At 37.8% G+C, this 21,686-nt stretch overlaps 1 protein-coding gene across 1 annotated transcript in view; it reads right to left on the bottom strand.

Annotated features, from left to right (window-relative positions):
- The window catches only part of LOC117435642 (plexin domain-containing protein 2-like), a 148,757-nt gene that overhangs the window by 44,754 nt on the left and 82,317 nt on the right, over positions 1–21,686 (bottom strand). Inside the window, exon 5 of the mRNA XM_034058978.3 lies at positions 3,112–3,234. Within this exon, the coding sequence (XP_033914869.2) occupies positions 3,112–3,234 (123 nt within the window). The remainder of the gene's footprint in view (positions 1–3,111; positions 3,235–21,686) is intronic.

Below are 21,686 nucleotides of genomic sequence, written 5' to 3' on the forward strand. Positions count from 1 at the left end.
TTACGTCACTATAAACAGCTGTTCTAATTAGATACCCTCTTTAATTTCAGCAATTTCTATGTAATAAATATGATCTTGTATGCATGTGTTGGTATGGGAAGTGCATTGGAAATGTGAAGCACACACGCAAAATAACAAAATATATAATGTATTGGGGTATTAGGATTTGCCTTGCTAACTGCAATGGGAAAGTATTACCAACAGAATGTGATTACCCATATGTTAAATTTTGGTATCAAAATAGTTTTGTAAGAGAATAATTACATATTTAATGTACACCAATCCCCACTGATTTCCCTAGGTACAACACTTCATGTGTTTAAAGAACTACAAATCAAGTAGAATTCTTAAAAATAAGTTCCACGTAAAATACATATTTTAAATCATTACATACAAATAACCTTTTAGCTGAATATGTTCCTCATATCTCAAACCTGTCAGTGTTTTAAACTTCAAATCATGCCTGAAACTAAAGAAAATCCTAACACTGGTGGCTGGTTTCACAGACCTTGATTAGCACTAATCATGGAGTACCTAAAGGTATAGGTCAGGTCCAAAACTAGTGTTAATCGGGGTCTGTGAAACTAGCTGTTGAAGTTGCTCTCTTTTGAGTCCAAGCGATATATTTTCAAATCATAATTTGAATCCTGAGCTCCCAATGTGAATGTGAGAAGTTATTTTAAATCCTGACAAATGATTTATCAAACATTCCCTTCAAGAAAGGGAATGATTGTATTACAGAATCCCACAATAGCACCGAGACAAGCAGAGTGGATTGTGTTTGTGACAGAAAGACTTTAGGGCACTATTGGCTCATCTAGATGAAGATGGAAAAGGCATACAGCTTTATATATGACTTAGCAGTATAGATGTGTTGAGATTGAGTCATTCAGACCCTGCTGGGACTGGCTCTATATGTACTTCTTCACCCCTTCGTTATGGATTCTTGTGTCTATGGATATGCTAATTGAGCTCTAAACAGCAGTGCATCCCAGGTGAGTGTTATCAGTTCCTGTTAGCATTCGAATCAGCCTGTAAATGGAAATCATTTTGTTCACTTAATATGAGGGCACCTTAACTGGACTGCTGTTACCTGAAATTGCAAGAGATTAAATGCCTTTACTTTCTTTCCATAATAACAATAGACATTACTAAAGTCGATACATACCTTAAAAAAGGTAAATAAGTACCGACAGTAGGACCTGATTTCCAAAGCTTTGAATAAATACCCTTCCTTGGTCATTTCACCTGAAGGGTAAGATTGACCCTGCCACTTCAATGTCTTTTTTCCATGCCTTACTCTGAGGAAATCTGTTACATTTGAACTTCACCTCAGCAATGCAAAATTGCACTGGGCAGGTGAATCTCACTTTACCAGTTTTACTGTTGGGGAGCTTGCACTTTGTAAATTAACTAAAATAAATACATGAATAAATAAATAAATGGATGAATGAACTGCACACATCTAAACACACTATATATTCCTGTGCGGTGTAACTTGATGGAGTAGTGGTTAGGGCTCTGGACTCTTGACCGGAGGGATGTGGGTTCAATCCCCAGTGGGGGACACTGCTGTTGTACCCTTGAGCAAGGTACTTTACCTAGATTGCTCCAGTAAAAACCCAACTGTATAAATGGGTAATTGTATGTAAAAATAATGTGATATCTGTATAATGTGAAATAATGTATAATGTGATATCTTGTAACAATTGTAAGTCGCCCTGGATAAGGGCGTCTGCTAAGAAATAAATAATAATAATAATAATAATAATAATAATTCTCTACTTAAGTAACGCGTTCCTGTAATATTACTTTTGTCAATAACGAGGTAACAGAACGCTTTCCATTTTTTATCGGAGTAATGATATTACAGTTACTTTCCGCAAAAAAAGAAGCAAGTTAGTCTCATTACCTTTTCTCTGTGGTACACTGACATTATTCTTGTCTTTTTGAATCCTGCTTTATCACCATATAGTTTGTTTTTCTATAGACTATGTGTTGCTGTTGTTATTGTTGATTTGCTATTCGTGGTTGTACTGAATTCTAACGATTTTCTCTTCATAATGAAAACTTATTGAAAGCCAGGAAATATACAGTACATTGTTTATATGCCAAAAATGAAATGTATTCATACTACAAAAATTGTAAAAACCTGTTTGACACATTTAATAAATGAATTACCACTAACACACTACTTTTATTTTTTTATTAAGTGATAAGTAAAGACATTATATTATTATTTTCTGAGTAGCGAGTAATAATTTACTTTTTTTCAGTAACGTGCCCAACTATGTTGATTACTACAGTACTTTCAGAAATGCACACTGGAGATCTACATAATGACTGAAAGTGCAAAACAGGTAAGTAACATTTACTACATTATGATTTTTTCTTTTTCAACACAGGCTAAAGTGTGTTTGACTATTCAAATTGCAGTCCTTTGATATGCACGATTCTACAGCAGGTTATAACAGATCATTTAATGCAAAATAACCTCTTAAGAAAGGCTTATGAAGTAAATCAGCAATTTTCCAAACAGCACCAGTCTAAACTATATTAGATTCTGAAGTGCTGTGGTTTAATGTATGTGCTGGATGGAAGGGGGTAGTCCAGTACTTTAACAGCACACGCCTCTTGGAGATATGGGCACAATTTTAACCCTTTGCGGTCCATTGTCGGACCCGGTCCGACATTGCAATTATTCCTATCAGGTCCATTGCCGGATTATTATTATTATTATTTATTTCTTACATAGGTGAAAGCTATAGCGAACGAAAGGGTGGGGCGGGGCTGGAGATGCCTAGTGAGTGCTTTGTTGTTATGCAGGGCCTTTTAAACCTGTTTGACTGTGAAAGAAAATACTTTTAAACAGCGCGTCTAAAATTAACTGCGCGTGTGAAAATAAATTAGACCTGGCGTGCCTGACACGCATTTAATAAATGGACCGCAAAGGGTTAACAAACTCCATTTACCAGTCATTTAGCCTGCAGTTGTGACAACATGGTTCCAATCTTTACAGGTAAAAAAACATATTCAGGTTTATACTGTACATCAGAAAATGTAGGACACATCTTTTGTATCCACCAAGTGATACTAAAAGTCATTACTTACCATTATCAAAGTATCTTACAGTTGAATTTCTAGACACACTGGGGTCAAAGTTCGCCATCAGCGGTGCTATGTACTGTGTGGCTGTCAACATTTTGTGTATAACATCGCCTGTGTAGATAAAACCTAAAACACAAGAGACACCAATAAAATGGTTTCAGGCAAAAACATCAAAATTAAACTCACAACAAAGACACATACCATATACACTCAAGAAATTATCACCAGATGTATAACCAACATGTTTTAACAGTTAGTTGTGCCAGTGCAAATTTCCAAGTGGGCTATGCAATTTGAATCTGCTTTCAATATTGTTCTAATGCACATTCTGATATATGTTTTAAACTAAAGGGAAGACGTAACAAACTGGTACATTTCTTATTGTATGTTGCTTAAAACGGTCAGTACACAAACACATCTGGTGTGCAATTACAATCTTAGGATGGATAATTGTTAAAAAAAATGACAGAACGGATCCAATGTGCAATCCTGCATCAGTTTTAGTGCAGTATTTCAAAGTAGGGATCCAGACGTGATTTTTGCTTTCCTTTGTTATCTTGTGGACTTTTTCTTGTTCAGGTCTGTCTGCTATATTAAATGGGGAAAGCATGAAACTTAAAAATGGGTTACTAGATAACCCAGGAAAGCAAATTCCATGTTAGACAGAGAAGAATACATATGGATCACACACAGGGTTTCCACTTCTGGATACGTACAGTGCAGAAAAAACAGGTAGAAATAATGCGATCCTCCAGCAAAAATAACCCCCAGTATCTTATTGCCAGTCTACTAAATCACCAGGTCCTGCTTGAGACAGTCTAGCAAAAGCTTTACACCCATATACTATAGTGAAATGCACAGCTCATAAAACCACAGAGCCACTCGGGTCCTATTTGAAGATTTGAACATCCTGTAAATCTGAAATTTCTACCAGTACCAAATCCCAGCAGAATTCCTTTGTAATACATTGCAGATTATGTAACCGCATCCTGTCCATTTCTGATGCATGTTTGTAGCGAGATGCAGTCTATTTATAAAAACTGTCCCAGTTTAAAAGCCTAAACTGCTGACTTGCTGATCAGACACAGTCTTGCTCTCATCCATCTAATAATAAAACGTGGTTCCCAAATGGAATTTTCTGAGAGAATCTCCACAAAGGCTTGGCAGGCAAACGATAGAATTCAATACAACCATGAATAGCAAATCAACAATAACAACAACAACAACAGTGCCCCAGTTTCATGCTATTGTAATACATCAACTGAGCGATCTATACATTCCAATCCAGAATGTTCCAAACCTTCCACTTCCAGAATCACTCAATCTTCTTCTGCTGATAGCACTGAAGTAACTCTTTCCATTAGATCAACTAACCACAGATGTGTTCACTTTGATTCCAACTGATCACAGATTAATTTGGAATATTTTCATACAGAGGGTCTGGTTGTACGGTATTGCTCTCTTCCCACTGGAAGAAAGGTACACATTCTATTGGTTGTTGAAAAACCAAATTCTCATGTCTAGGGGCTGGACCCCTTTGACTGCAGCATGCTTCTTGCAACAGTATCCTTGCTAATCTCTTCAAATACTAGCTGAATGATGCATGCCCTGTTTGACTGCAATGGTAATTATAATGCTGCCAGTCTGCTGAAAGAAGTAATTTGTATTCATTCAGTGTATGAATTGATGCCAGCATCCCAAGGAGACAGCATCATGAGTCAATAACTGGTGAATCTGTCAGTTGTTCACTCTACTGCTGGGTGACTTGAGTACACCCCTGGGACAATTGGGCTAACAAGAATCATGCTGGCCCAAGTTCAGACTCCTGAGCAGAAGTTCTGTGGAGCCTAAAACTGCATAGATTCTGAACAATTGTTCACAGATTATAAGAAATAAGTAACTATAAAGGCATATATAGACTAGAAAACAAAGGACTGAAACCTTTTAAAATTGTCATAGAAACGGAAGAACAGTGTATTGTACAGCGTATTTGTTGGTGTACACTATGGGTTTCATTCACTAAACGGTGGTAAACAACCAGAATTACCGCATGGCAGGAGGAAGCTACGCTTTGAGCAAAAATGAAGTAGTGGTCGCTCTGTTCACTAAGCTCAAATAAAGCAAGCTAAATGATTAATTTGCAAGTTGTCACGTCGCACAGAATTATTGCAAGAGGTTTACACACACTTTATTGTAGTATATAAGGGTACTTGAAAGAAAAGGTAAGTAAGGTTCTGAGTTTGTCACAATGATAACGACCCAGGAGGACAGAGTGAAGAATCTAAAGTTTACAGACCAGGAGCTAAATGTATTAGCAGAAGTGGTGGGGAATTATGAACGGCTTTTTGGTGCTGAATCAGTGAGAACATTAACTTCAATGAAGAGGATCACCTGGCAAAACATTAAGGACAAACAAAATGGGGGGGGGGGGGGGTCTTGCTTTCCCCAAAGACTCACAGCGTCCTGCAAGGCAGTCAAAGCAGAGAAAGTAACTGTTAATGGAACATTTATGTTGTTTAACCGCAAATCAAATAAATATTTGTTTGTTCAACCTGATCTCCCTCTGATTTATGAAAAGCGAAGCACTCACTCAGTCAATTAAAAGTTCACTATTTACATTTTAAAAAGTGTTTGGCAAAATGTCAGTTTTTTAATGTTAAAAAAGTGATGTTGTTTGATTGCTTGTATTTATGACTGCACCTCAACTCTCACTCTGTGTACATTCATTTGAACTTTTACAGTTTCTATAATTCTCTTTTATATATTTTAAAGCTATTTTAAGCATAGCCTACTTAAATATCACACGTACATGGTGATTCTATAAGTATATGAACATAGCCGAAATTGTTGCATATGAAAAGTAGCCAACCCGCTCCATATACACCTGCCTCGTAATCTTCATATATCCCGGACTGTCTGAGGAAGTACGAGTCGTGTGCTGCACCAGGATAGCTGGTGACCACATCAAGAATCCTCAGTTTCGCATCACACACCATTTGTACATTAATGGAGTGGTAATGCTTCCTATTATGAAAGATATGTTCTATAACCTGGGTGCTACGGGAGTGCAATCAATAGCTCCCAATACATCTGGAAAGCCAGACATATCATAATAGGTCATTTTAATATCATGGAGAGCATCTGTCTCTCTGGGTTAAAATATAATTCCCAGTGTGTTTCAACAGGGCATTCACTGCCTGCTGTAAACACCGGGAACACGTGGGTTGGGATATTCCACCAATTGCTGACACAGTTGTGTGAAACCACCCAGATGCTAAATAATGCAGTGTGCACAGCAATTTCACTAGATCTGGCAATTCATGACTCCTATCTGTAAGTGGCTCCAGATCAGATTTGATCTCCTCATATAAGGCTAGTATGGTCTCTGTACCCAGCCTGTATCTAGTTATTACCTCCTCATAACATAACATAATTAACTGGAGCAGCGAGTTGTAGTAAGGGTGGTGAACAGCTGGGTCGAAACATGTTCATCAAACGAGGGAAAACCTTGCAAAACAAGCTCTTCCTGTGACCTGGCAGTCATGTAATAACATCTTGTCCCTTGATAAAAACTGCAAAGCAAGTTCCATGGCCACCTCCCTCTGTATCCACTAGGGATACTGTACGGCTAATATGATTAGTTATAGGTGGGCACAGGTGACAACTTCTGGGACCCAAACCTAAATGAAACAATATTGGAAGAAAGGTGTAGATGTAAATGTTGAGGTTATTTGTAAAGTAGATTGAAATAAGGAAATAATTGAAATAAGGCCTTAGCTTTGGAAGTGTTTCACTCTAAAGAATGCAAATTTGGGAATGTAATACAAAGGCAAAAAAGATAAGAGGCTTAAAAATGCTTCAAGTGCAGAGATTTAAAACGAGTGTGTCAATTCAACGAGTGCACTCGTTGAATTGTGTTCAACGAGTGCACTTTAAGAGCTCTGTCGAATCTTTAAAAAAACATTGGAGTATTACTTGTATTCTACGTGTTAGTTGTATTAATGCTGCTCTTAATCAAAGAAAACAATTACAATGCATCTTACCTAGAGTACACATTGCTCAGGGGCTCAATCCTCCTGCCACAGCGGAATCTCATTTGCATAATTTGCTAATCCTTTTAGAAAAATACTTCCCCCTTTTTTTTTTTTTTTTAGTGTCGTGCTGGAGAGCCCTACTGCTTGTTCAGTCACTCTTGCGTTACAAATAACCTTATTATTGATCCAAACAAAGGAACATTTTTACCTGTGGGTTTATTAGAGTTAAAACTAATGAAACAATTCCATAAATGTTCTTTCATGGACCTATTCATCCATACTGCAGGTAGGTTGAAAAGAGCCTGTTACTGTTTTACTTTGTAGGTCATTTCACCTCAGCAGTGTCTGTGGGTCAAAGCATGTCACTGTCTTTAGGGAAAGCAGACAGCTGATTTATGACAGGAAGTAGGACATTGAGGGGGTGCAAACAATCTCACTTTTCAGATGAAGTTATTATTATTATTATTATTTAGTCATTTAGCAGACGCTTTTATCGAAAGTGACTTACAGAGACTTGGGGGTGAACTGTGCCTCACAACTGCTGCTGCAGAGTCACTTACATAGGACCTCGGTTTTATGTCTCATCCGAAGGACAGAGCACAAGGAGGTTAAGTGACTATTACTCCATTCTCTGCAAGGTGCCAGAAGTTGCCGTGGAAATGGTTAGCATTAACCAGGTGCACTCTGTTAATTTAATAACGCCTGGATATAACGTTTCTTATTAATTACTGATGTTACTAAGAGTCTGCAGTTGTAATTATTTAGATATTATTCCTATTACCCCACAGTGCGTTATAACAAGTTTATTGTTGCATCAAAGTCCGTTAGGTGAAGAGGGAGGTGTGTGCGCGCACATAGAAATGAAAACAAGGCATAATATCAAGCCGAGCTATTGTGTTAAAAAAAACTATTTTTGTCCCCAGACTCTCAGGTTATGCATTTTACTATGGATGTGGAACACAGACTGGACCCTTTTTTAGCATATAAAAATGTTTTGGTCTTAAGTTTAGATGAAGTGAAAGGGTGCAGTATATTAAAATGGAGAAAAAGTAAACTTAGCAAGGTTTGTTTTTAGCCAACCCAACTATTATTTTACATTATACTGTAGCCCTGGAAGGAGTTCTTCTCCTTCTTCTTAATTGTAACCTTGAGTGTGATTCAGGGGGCATGAGCGAGGGCTCCCCCCTATTTCCTTCCTACCAATAACATCTGCTAAACCCCTATTTAAACCCCAAGTCATGCGCGTGTTCTCTGTCTTGCATGTTTTGTTTTCCACCATCCTCCCCTGCTCCCCCACTATGCTTTCCTCCTCTATTCTGCTGCTTCTCCTCTGCAATGGTCTCCCTTTGGGGGTAAGTGAAGCTCACTTCCCAACCTTAGAAGCCCAGCCACCGCTGGCTTCGTTCTCCTCCAAGAAGGTTCTCAGCGAGACAAGGGGGACCCCCGGCCAAATCTATCTAACTCTGTTGTCTTCCCATTTTCTCACCTCTAAGTCCCCCCTTGGGGGAAGCATCAGTTGCTTCCCAGCCTCGGAGACCTATCGGTTGGTCTGACCTCCTCAAGGCAGAGGGGTTTCAGATTTTGTGACTATTTCTGCATTTTTAAAGATATACTGTATATTGGAAATGACTGTGCAGGATTTAGTGTATAATATTATTCTGACATTATCCTGACTTAAATTAAAAACTAGAACGTTATTGTTGGCTAAATCTATTGTTGAGTCTGTTTGTCTTTTTTTAATTAAAAATATAAATGCAGCTAATAAATAAAATTCAGTACTGGCAGTTTTATGGGCGGTACTTTACATATATAAATTGATTTTTCTTGGCTTGACCTCTACTGTCTTCTAGATATGATTGAAGTAAATATAGCATTACTTCTCAAAATGTTCATATTTTAGGTTTTAGGAAATTATTTCAATGAGTGCAGTAGGAAGCCAGGTCATGTAACAACTAGTAAACTATATGTCACAATACTTAAGACAGTAACCTTACTATGAACCATTCTAGTTCAATGCCTTTATAATCATGTACTGCAGCTTGAATCACAGGCTTCCAACGGAAATGGGATTAACACTTTACAGTAGAACCCTAACATCAAGAAGGCAGAATTATGACAAGTTCTAATTTTATTTGGCAACACTGTATAATATGATGAGGAACAAGCAGGACGTATAAAGGTAATAAAGGTGTATTTTCCTCAGTTAGTAACAAAAAGTGGGGTAACTTGTGATTTTCTCTGCTCTTGTCCTGCAACAATTTACGTTAGTTTTCTGATACTGTCTGTGATCGATCCAATTCAATTATCAAAGGAGCGGTTATCATAAATCATGACCTGCTCATGATTAGACTAATTGTATGGGCCTCAATCCTAGAGGTATAATGCACCACTCTCCTCACTCTGGGTTGAAATTAGCCTAAAGGGCCGTCTCTCATAAAACACAGACATCAATAGAATATCACCGCCATGCACATTTGTTAGAGGTTACTACAGTTTCAGGTAAGACTATTCTCGTCAACTCTACTTTCAATGTATTTAGGGGAATGTGTTTACTAGGTATTTATTAATATTAACCCATTAGCAAGTTGTTCTTTGATCTAGTTAATGCTTTGTAAGTCATTCAAATAAAACTAGTAAGCAATTTATGTTTGAATACCTGTTACCACAATCGGATACTCAAGCATAATGATTTGACACCTAATTGTTGAACCATTTAAATACGATGTGACAATGTAATGTGTTCTATCAACACAAGTTGAGCACAATTAGGAATGCATGAATCTTACGAGGGGAGTACTCCTTTTATTGGACTCAAATCACCCATCATTAGGTTAAACATTTTTAAGTCAAATCAATAGAGAGGAAGGTATAAAGGCAGGGAAATCGAGAAGTCCAATTACGTCAAAGGTTAAAGCAAAAGGTGTACATAAAGGTCAACTTCAGACAAAATGCTTTGTGCCTGAGCTTTCCAATCAATAGGAGACATGACCTTAAAAATCTTACATTTAGTTGCTAACTGCTGTACACTCAAAGGTCAAACCAAATGATTTATTTAAATTGTAAGTATTCTATCATACTCTCACTGTAATTACATTCTAGTCTAAATACAAACTGAATTTAAATGTACTCTACATGTATATTACAGCATCCACTGCTGTAAATACAGAAAACCTAGTCTGTATTGTTTTTTTTATTTTTTTAAGTGTTCTTGTGTTGGACTGGTGATTCATTTTTCTTGTTCAGCTTAAATCTGTAAAAAAAAAATAATAATCTCCTTTCAAAGATTGTAATGTGTAAGCACTGTCTACAAAAACAATTCTTGAGAGACATGTATATGATAACACCAACCTTAGTCAAATGGTATACATTAAACCAAGCACCAGGAAACTATTACACTATGAAAAACAAAATGAAAAAAATGAATACAGCACACTAGTATTCAACAAATTACATTCCTGCTAAAATTGCGATATTGATTTTTGGCACCTGTATTCTGGTAGCCACAGTATTTTTCAGCAAACGTGAAATGAAACAATTTGTTCCTTCTCTGCTTTAATTCTGCAGATGTGCAGGATGTTTCTGCATGGGTGCACTTCAAAGAATCTGAGTGGAAAAATGATATACACTTAATAATGTTACCATTTGTTTAATATCTCATTAAATACGAGACAGAAAATAGAAATGATATTGATTAGCACATTGTGTAATAAAAGTAAAAAAATATATACTGTATTATTGAGGCTGTAAAGCAATCAAAAAAATTATGCAAAGTATATACGCTATATGTGATTTTGCCAATGAAAACGTTAAATTACATATCTCTCTCTCTGTATGTCTGCAATACAACAGTAAATACAAAATTAGAAGCTTCAGTATCATGAAAAAGCAAATAACCATTACCTATATCTACGGTGTGACATAAACCCCAAGACTCTGAAATATAATCCTTAAGTTTAATCATAATTGGCTAGGCAGTCCTCTTGATATACTGTTCTATAAACATGTACAGTGCTGTGAAAAAGTATTTGCCCCTGTCAAATTTTCTGCATTTTTGCACATTTTTCACATTGTATTTGGTCAGATTTTTTTGTGGGTTGTAGTAGTATATAGAGGGAGTCTGAGAAAAAAAAAATGACACCAAAGTTTGGTGCTTCTTTCATTTGTTTGGTGTGCAAGGTAATCAAACATGCAATCTTCAGGTGTGAAAAAGTTATTGCCCCCCTATTTAACTCAACCCAATTAAAGGGATAATTAGGGTCAGCTATTTGAGTACTTCGGTTAACAACCAGGCCTGATTTGGGCCAGCCCTGCCCAATATAAATCTGACTAACTTTGGCCCTTACCATCAGAGTGAAGTTGTCAGCACACAGGTTCTAGAGGCACATCAAGCCATGAACAAAAGAAATTCCTGAAGACCTCCGGAAAAAAGTTGTTGATGCCTATCAGTCTGGAAAGGGTTACAAAGCCATTTCTAAGGCTCTGGGGCTCCACCGAACCACAGTCAGAGCCATATTGTCCAAATGGAGAAAGTTTGGGACAGTAGTGAATCTTCCCAGGAGTGGCCGTCCTGCCAAAATCTCTCCAAGAGCAAGGCGTAAAATCGTCCAGGAGAATGTCAGGCAATCCATCCATGAGCTGAAGTTGAAGCACAACTGGGTCATGCAGCAGACAATGATCCGAAACACACAAGCAAGTCTACATCAGAATGGTTGAAGAACAAGAAATTTTTGGAATGGCCTAGTCAAAGTCCAGACCTAAACCCCATTGAGATGTTGTGGCAGGACCTGAAACGAGCAGTTCATGCTCGAGAAACCCACAAATGTCAGAGTTGAAGCAGTTCTGCATGGAGGAGTGGGCCAAAATTCCTCCACGGCGCTGCGAGACTAATCAGTAACTAAAGGAAGCGTTTGGTTGCAGTTATTGCTGCTAAAGGTGGCGTAACCAGTTATTGAGTCTAAGGGGGCAATTACTTTTTCATACGGGGGCATTGGGTGTTGCATAACTTTCTTTAATAAATGAATGAAGTATGTATCACATTTTTGTGTTATTTGTTCACTCAGGTTCCCTTTTATCTAATATTAGGTTTTGGTTGAAGATCTGATAACATTCAGTGTCAAAAATATGCAAAAATGCAGAAAATCAGACAGGGGGCAAATACTTTTTCACGGTAGTGTATGTGTGACATACATGGACTGTAGACAGGTTGTCGAATAGACAGGCTTCGGATCTTGATACACTTGATAACTTGCTATAGACTGTCCTTAAAGCAAAGAGATAAATAACACTTTAGTACCAAAAGCTCTTGAAACACAAGGCAACTAGTTGCACACAATACAAGTTTCAAGTAATAGAAAGACCCTGAGACAAAACTGAAAGAGAGGGAAGACAACGCAGTAAACAATACATGCAACAGGCAGTGTTGTGTGATGCACTGTAGTTATGTCCCGTCGGTGAGATGAGGCTAAAAGCTCTAAAATCATGAATGCAGACTATTGCTTAGTGGTTAAGACATGGCTTGCGGTGTGCCGGGTCACCAGTTCATGCCCAGTTCATGCCCAGTTCACCCAACATAGTGGAAAGAGAGAGAGAGAGAGAGAGAGAGAGAGAGAGAGAGACTAAACAGCTCATTGCTGATTTAAGCATTAATCCAAAGAATGATTTATCGGCTATTATCTAAGCCCAATGTAACTAATGTGCAAGAAAATAGAATTAAATTGTACTGTAAACATGGCTTGGAGCTTTGTGGAATTTACAGACCATTCCATTAACACAGAAATGATTGAAATGTCAATCAAATACATTGGAGTACAGAAATGCCTATGATCTTTCACAAAAAACAACAACTGTGACATAACAAAAGAAGGTGGTTAACGTTGATAATAAAATAATAATCTGCTCAGTCCAGAGACCCTTGTGCACCTTTCCTCTCTGCGATTTGATCTTTTTTCATACTTTCTTTTTCCTCATCTGATTACTTAGACTTTCTTTTGGCTTGTGTTATATAAGTTATGGCTTTACAAACATCACACCTGTGCAGAACAAACAAAGTATCAGGCACCAGGGTGTTTTTTCTTAATCAACTATATAACACACATACATTTCAAAACAGCTGTGTAGATGTAAAAAAAAAAAAAAAAAGTTTATTTAGTAGGGACTTCAACTTTAATTTTCATTACTCATATACAGTTTACAAACACGAACAGACAGTCATTTTTAAATGTATGCCATATATACTTCCATTGATTTTAATCTACACCATTTGCAATGGACATCACTTCCAATATTATATTTGCAATCAGTGAATGAGAGGGTGTGTAATTTTGAATAAGTTGTTTTATTTTAGATAAGATACTCTATTGCTTGACACATACTAACCATACGTACATGAAGCATTTTAAAATAACTGGTCTTTCAGCATGACCATACAGTATGTAACTACACAACAGCAAGACCTCACAACTGTTGCCTGTGCACCCGTATTCGGATCATTCCTTGCCAACATGCTCTGATCTCAGCATGCCAACCTTAAACTTGAAGGTTTTTCACTCTAAAATTGTACTGTTGTATTTTATGACTCTCCGCTTTAGTAAGAAAATCAATCAACTTGCTTTGTCCAGGAGGCAGTAGCAGAATGAAGGGCTGAGGGCAAGAGAGACTCTTCTATTCATTACTGGCGGTAGAGGCTCTCATTATTCTTAGGAGACAGTGTTATTCAGTCCTCTCAGGTTGTCTTAGGGATGCCTGCAATACCCTTTGCCTCTTTTGTTTTGCTGCAGAAACTACTGCTTTAATTAGATTAATAATGCAACTTGTCCAAGCTATCTTAATTACACTCATTTATTTCTCTCAGAGGAAAAGATACTGCAAATTGATTTTCGTAGCAAGCCACCAAAAGTGTAGAAAGAAAAAGTTTACTACAACAACAAAATTGTTATAGTAAACTTTTAAGTTATACATCATAGTGCCACATACACAACCATCACAATGAACAGGACACATGGCTATTATTTTGAACTGCTGTATTGTAATAATTCATTTTCTAGTGCTCATAATTATCAGATCCCAAACCTCACTGTCTAGCCTCCATGATCATCTGTTTCACATCTTCTGTTGCCACAAAGTTCACACTCGTGATTTAATGCCAGTAACTGGGCTACTTTTCATCATGTTCATTGAGACACAAAAGCTTTAATCACATGTAACACTATATGGGTATAATTATGTGTCAGATCATTAGGTTATTATCATAACCCTGGTTCCTTGAAATAGAAATGTAACCATTACCATGTGGGTATTTACCTTGTAGAGACCTGAAACCTGAATAAGATATATCAAAGCTGCTTGCAGAATCTGTGACGCAGTCATGGCCCGCCCCCAAGAACATAAAAGTATTGCGCTCACAGATCTCAGCGTCATTTTTCCTTCAAGCCTGCTGCAATCATGGATGCAGCGACCTTGAAGGTTAATGGTTACATTTCGATTTCAGGGAACCAGGGTTATGATAACAACCTAACATTCCCTTTCAAGTATGAAATTTAACCATTACCATATGGGTGAGTGCACCAAAGGCGTCGCAAGGGCAAGCAGACAGGCTGCCTTGTGCATTACCACACGGAACCCCAGTAACAAAATAGCTAGGGCTAAAATATTGAGGGAGAAGTCACCTCTATGGGAAGCCGTCCTTAACACTATAGTTCCAATTTTTTCTAGTTTTGAGGATCCACGACATTACGTCTGTAGAACCTAGTAAAGGTATGGGGAGTAGCCCACACCACTGCATTGCAAATGTCTTTGACAGATGCACTCTGGAATAAAGCCCACAAAGTTGCCATGCCCCTGGTGAAATGGTGTGGCAAGGATCTTGGTGGTGATGAAGAGAGATACGGTTCTCTGAGGTAGGAAGCGCTGCTGTGCATGTTTACGAATTAAATAAAAGTTTTTAACAAAACAAAACACTTTACAAAAACAAAACGGCATGGTGGCCAAAACAGACAGATACACTAAACAGTGAACCAAACAAGTAACGTGCTGGTTTAAAGCCAGCATGAGCAGCAATTGTTTACTATTTCTCTTTTCACTCACGTTTCTCGTTCTTACTCCCTGAACACCCAAACCCAGAGTGAGAGATTTTCCCCTCTTTTATGCAGCTGTGCAACTATTTTGATAAAGGACTTGAATTCAAAACAAGGTATCTTATTACAATTTAAACTAATTCAAATAGAAATATACCTTGTACACTACATCACATATAATTTGTGTAAAAACACAATAAATGCTTAATATATAGCAGATAGAAGCAGCAAGTTCTTACCTGAACAAGGCAGTCAAGTCAGTTCTTGAAAGGAAAAATGGCGCAGAGACCTGTGAGCGCAGTACTTTTATGCCCTCGGAGGTGGGCCATGACTGTGTCAGCTTTGATATATCTTATTGAGGTTTCAGGTCTCTACAAAGTAAATACCCATACGGTAATGGTTACATTTCATACTTGAAAGGGATCCACAAGTAAATGGATTGGAGATCCATGCATATGTGCTTTGTGCACAGCTTTTGTTTATGTGAAAGTACTAGCAACATGCTTTACTGCAAAATGAATTGTCTGCTAAAGCAAGCGTTAAACTTGATTTGTGTCTCTGTATTTCATAACAAAGACAGGGTAGGCAGATGCTATTGATAAAAATAAAAATAGAACCTGCAGTTCCAGTAATACTGAGGAAATAATGTTTTTTTTTTTCTTTTTTCGGTGGAGTCAGTGGTATTATTGTAAAAATCTATAGCGACTGGCCAACATGTCACAAGTTTCCACTGTAAGGAAAATTGCCCACAGATATTCCCAGTGTTAATGAAACGCCTTCCAGTCACAGAAGATACCAGAAAGCACATCATGCAGCCCTACACTCGTTAGATAAAGTAGCATGAATACCCAATTGGAGTCCATACGGTAAATACCCCATTTCCATCACTGTGATGGCCGACCTGAGAGAATGCTGCAGCTACTGGAATTCAACCGGCTGGCAAGAGGTCTCTGTGAAATCCACTGGACAGAGAACAGGCCATTGAGGTACTTTATGTACAACTTGAGACAGTTCTTGCCAGTAAATTGGCTGGGATGCTTAAACCCGTGCTTTAGCTGTATTATAATTGTTTTATTAGCATTATTACAATCGGATCACCTGATTATTGTGATGCATAATGTCTCATGCCCAGTGGTTTTAGTATTTGTTTCCCAAACATGTTGTAGCACAGAGGCTTGTCTCTATAAGCATAATGTATAGGCTCACACAAAATCCAATGCTACAACCAATACCCTAAAACCCAGGTACCTCTCCATTGAAAAAATGAATCCCAGAGCTTTTTTTCTTACCAAGTTATCAATTACAATTTTTATCACCCAATAATGCTGGAAATGTAATCGTCAAGTCTTTATATTTCCTCGATGGCTATTATAATATTCAATTACATCCTTTCAGAGGGCAAAGATGAATGCAGACATCTTGATGTTTAAAAATGACAATGATTCAGCATTAGTCTCCCAATATCCCACTAGTCTATAACATACTCAAGGTCAAAGATATTGATCTCTTAGGAAAGCAGCACTTTGTGAACACACTGAAACCAACAGAGTACGCTCTACAAATTGGTATTTACAATTACTACAAACTATTCCAGAATATTAATCGTGCAAATAGGGTGACCTTTGGAGAATAGGGGGGAGAGATATTCCTATTAACGACTGATCACCATCAATCAGGGATTTCATTTTCTTATTAACTTTTTAAACTGCATTTTAATATGAATTCAAAACTAGTAAAGCATAGTTGGTTTAGACATATTCTTAAATTGATCCCTATATCATATTCCTCAGGGGAAAAATACATCAGTATCTTTTTTTTAATCTTTCTTATGTCTGTCATCACATTGAGTTGCAACAGATAAAATATTTCAAGGGCTGGGCCGTCAGTTTAAGAGACCCAGTCAGACCCCCTGTCACTCTTTCTGTAATGGCTCTTTATCAATTACCCCTCAGGGCAATGCAATTTCATTTCTGAATTGTAAGCAGGTGCTAGAAGATTGACAAAACAGGCAAGCCCTGTGGTTTGATTTGTGTCCGTAACTGAATAAAATAAAGTGGTCTGTTGAATTCCGCCAACAACCTGCAGTGCTCTGATAACTATTCTCCACACTGTCTGCCACTAAACGTTACTTCAGGGTGGGCAAAGAGCCTTTATCACCACAAAAACAGCACTATCGATTTCCAGAGTCAATGCTGCATAAACTTTCAAAATACCGTTTTGATAGATAGACAGAGGAAGTGGCAGGTAAAATGGAGGTGCAGTGTTCGCAATCTGAATGATAGAGAGTGATGGAGATGAATATAATATTAGTGGGTACACACTGTATAGGAAAGACAGGCAGGACAGAAGAGGCGGAGGGGTAGCGCTATACATAAGAAATAGTCTTGAAGCCCAGGTGTTAAATCTGGACAAAGAAAACAACGCTGAATCAATATGGGTCAGAATAATGGACAAAAATTCAAAGGGCATAATAATAGGAGCATGCTACAGCCCGCCAAATTCAGACGCTGAGCAAAATAATCTGTTATACAATGACATTAGAAATGCATATAGAAAAGGAGAAGCCATACTAATGGGGGATTTCAACTTCCCCTGTATAAAATGAGAGAACCCGGTGGGGAGCATGACAGGCGAAATTGAAATGGTGGAAATGACAAATGACTGCTTCCTAACGCAATTTGTCAAGGCACCGACTAGAGGGGAGGCATGCCTTCATTTAGTCTTTTCAAATAACGAAGACAGAATAACTAAAACAGAGGTCAGAGAGCCATTGGCAAACTCAGACCACAACATGGTCTCATTTGAAGTGTTTTTTAAAACCCCAAAAGTAATGACTAAAGCTAAGGTTTACAATTTTAGAAAAGCAAACTATGAAGGTATGAAACAGAGACTAACAGAAGTAGATTGGAGTAAAATACAGAAAACATCCACAGAAAAAGCATGGCTGTTTTTTAAAAATGTATTACTAGAGGCGCAAAACAATTACATCCCAAAAGTAGACACATCTAAATCTAAAACAAAATGGCCAAAATGGTTTAATAGAGCAACTAAAAAAAATATTCAGCGAAAAAAGGCACTTTTCAGAGTGTTTAAAAGGGACCAAAAACAAAGTACACAGAAAGAGTACTTGGAACTGCAAACACAAGTCAAAAAGGAAGTTAGAAAGGCCAAGAGAGAGATAGAAATCAATATTGCTAAGGGGGCTAAAACCAATTCCAAAATGTTTTTCCAATATTATAACAAGAGAACATTCAAAGAGGTTAAATGTCTAAGAGACACAAATGGCAAAATCATAGACGAAGAATAGCAAATATATTAAATGATTACTTTTCACAGGTTTTTACAAAGGAGGACACAGACAACACCCCCCACATGTCGACCTGTTCCTATCCAGTTTTAAATAACTTTAGCATAACAGAGGCAGAAGTGTTAAAGAGACTAGGAGCTCTTAAAATAAACAAATCCCTGGGTCGGATGAGATCCTCCCAATAGTGCTCAAAGAAATGAAAGATGTTATTTACAAACCGCTAACCAAGATCATGCAACAGTCTCTTGACACAGGGGTTGTACCGACAGACTGGAAAATTGCAAACGTAATACCGATCCACAAAAAGGGAGACAAAACCGAACCAGGTAACTACAGACCAATAAGCCTGACTTCTATTATATGTAAACTTATGGAAACTATAATAAGATCTAAAATGGAAAATTACCTATATGGTAACAATATCCTGGGAGACAGTCAGCATGGTTTTAGGAAAGAGAGATCGTGTCTAACCTGCTTGACTTTTTTGAGGATGCAACATTGACAATGGATAATTGCAAAGCATACGACATGGTTTATTTAGATTTCCAGAAAGCTTTTGACAAAGTCCCGCATAAAAGATTAATTCTCAAACTGAATGCAGTAGAGATTCAAGGAAATACATGCACATGGATTAGGGAGTGGTTAACATGTAGAAAACAGAAAGTACTGATTAAAGGAGAAACCTCAAAATGGAGCGAGGTAACCAGTGGTGTACCACAGGGATCAGTATTAGGTCCTCTGCTATTCCTAATCTACATTAATGATTTAGATTCTGGTATAGTAAGCAAACTTGTTAAATTTGCAGACGACACAAAAATAGGAGGAGTGGCAAACACTGTTGCAGCAGCAAAGGTCATTCAAAATGATCTAGACAGCATTCAGAACTGGGCAGACACATGGCAAATGACATTTAATAGAGAAAAGTGTAAAGTATTGCATGCAGGCAATAAAAATGTTCATTATAAATACCATATGGGAGATACTGAAATTGAAGAAGGGAACTATGAAAAAGAGTTTATGTTGACTCAGAAATGTCTTCATCTAGACAATGTGGGGAAGCTATAAAAAAGGCCAACAAGATGCTCGACTATATTGTGAAGAGTGTTGAATTTAAATTAAGGTAAGTAATGTGGAAACTTTACAATGCATTAGTGTGGCAATGTGCCCCGCCCCTGTGTGCATTTGTGTGTTATATGTTTTATGTTACGCGTTGTGTGTAAATGTTGGTGTATAGAGATGGCTGCACGGGATATAAATGGGTGTGTGCAGCACGAGTTATTTAAGATGTAATTGTATTTAGGCACGGGATTGCACATCACTTCACGTGCATTTAAAGTAATTAATATGTGAGCACGAGGTTGCACGTAATTAAATCACGTGCTGGGATTCAAGTGAATAATTAATTAGTAATTGAATCCCAGCACAACAGTATATATAGATGCACGTTTGACTCACTCGGGGTTGGGTGTTTGGTGAGTGGAGAACGAGTGTGGAGAAGGAGAAACTAAATAGTAAAACGAAAGTAAGAACGTAAATATAAGTGTTTCACTTACCATGTTTTTTTGTTTGTCTCTTTATTTTGGCGTGAAGTGCCGTGTCCTGTTTTGTGTTCTGTTTAAACCTTTTACTTTGTTAATAAACGCTGAGTGCTACCATTTGCACTCAGCTTCTCATCACCACCGTCTGTCTGTGTGTTTCTCTCTCTGGTCTGAGTTCCTCCCTGCAGCCAGCCTGTCACAATTAGTAAGACCTCACCTAGAATATTGTGTTCAGTTCTGGTCACCTTGTTACAAAAAGGATATTGCTGCTCTAGAAAGAGTGCAAAGAAGAGCAACCAGAATGACCCCAGGTTTAAAAAGCATGTCGTATGCAGACAGGTTAACATAATTGAATCTATTCAGTCTTGAAGAAAGAAGACTCAGCGGTGATCTGATTCAAACATTCAAAATCCTAAAAGGTATAGACAATGTCGACCCAGGGGACTTTTTTGACCTGAAAAAAGAAACAAGGACCAGGGGTCACAAATGGAGATTAGATAAAGGGGCATTCAGAACAGAAAATAGGAGGCACTTTTTTACACAGAGAATTGTGAGGGTCTGGAACCAACTCCCCAGTAATGTTGTTGAAGCTGACACCCTGGGATCCTTCAAGAAGCTGCTTGATGAGATTCTGGGATCAATAAGCTACTAACAACCAAACGAGCAAGATGGGCTGAATGGCTTCCTCTCGTTTGTAAACTTTCTTATGTTCTTATGTTCTTAATGCTCCCCGGCTGTGTTGTGAGGAGAATGCAAATGTATCACTATCTGCTCTCAATAATCTGTTTCAATTTTCAGTTTTTAATGACTCCAAATATCGCAAGGTCTCCATGGCAATTCATCCTGTGCATTAATGAGGACTTCCAGTGCATCAATTTACTTCTTGTTACCGGGAGGGAGACAAATGATCTGTGGCTTCCCTGGTCTTAATCTCAGAACAGGCAATTGCATGTTTTTATAATCAGAGCTTACTATACATTTTATGTTGGTGTTTCACATTACTGGTGCTTCACATTACTTATCAATCCATGGACCTAACTGTGTTTTAAAACCACATTGCAAGTTAAAAGCCAATTCTCAGTATGCATACAACAACATAATTCAACATTTCGCTCACCCTTTCCTGTTGACATAAATTGCATTGGACAACAAAAAGAAAAATAAATTAAATATAAATAAAGACATAAACTTGTTGCAGACTTCTCACATCGAATCAATAATGTCTTGGGTACATACATTGGCTCTTACACCGTATTCAAAGCCTTATGACAAACCCCACCCCCTCTCTACAAACACTGATTGAGGTCAACAACTCTCCAGGAAAATGTGTTAATAACAGCTAAACATGAACTCATTAGGGGAGAAACATTTGCAGACATTTTGATTGGTTGTATTTATTCAGTTATTAACCCTTTGACTGTGGATTGCTTGAGAAGAAATAACGCTACAGCTGTGTTATGAAGATACAAACAGCAGGATGTGAGCTACAGTCATTGGAGTAGCTAGAGGGGTGGTTTTAGGGGTTTGAACCCCTCCACCCGAAATTCATTATTCAACTATGTGGGACAAAAAGAAATATCAGCCATGTGCAAAAATCTTGATCCATCACCAGATCCCCCCGGCCCCC

Source organism: Acipenser ruthenus, chromosome 3 (genome assembly GCF_902713425.1).
Source record: "Acipenser ruthenus chromosome 3, fAciRut3.2 maternal haplotype, whole genome shotgun sequence".
In the NCBI taxonomy this organism is placed as follows: Eukaryota; Metazoa; Chordata; class Actinopteri; order Acipenseriformes; family Acipenseridae; genus Acipenser; species Acipenser ruthenus.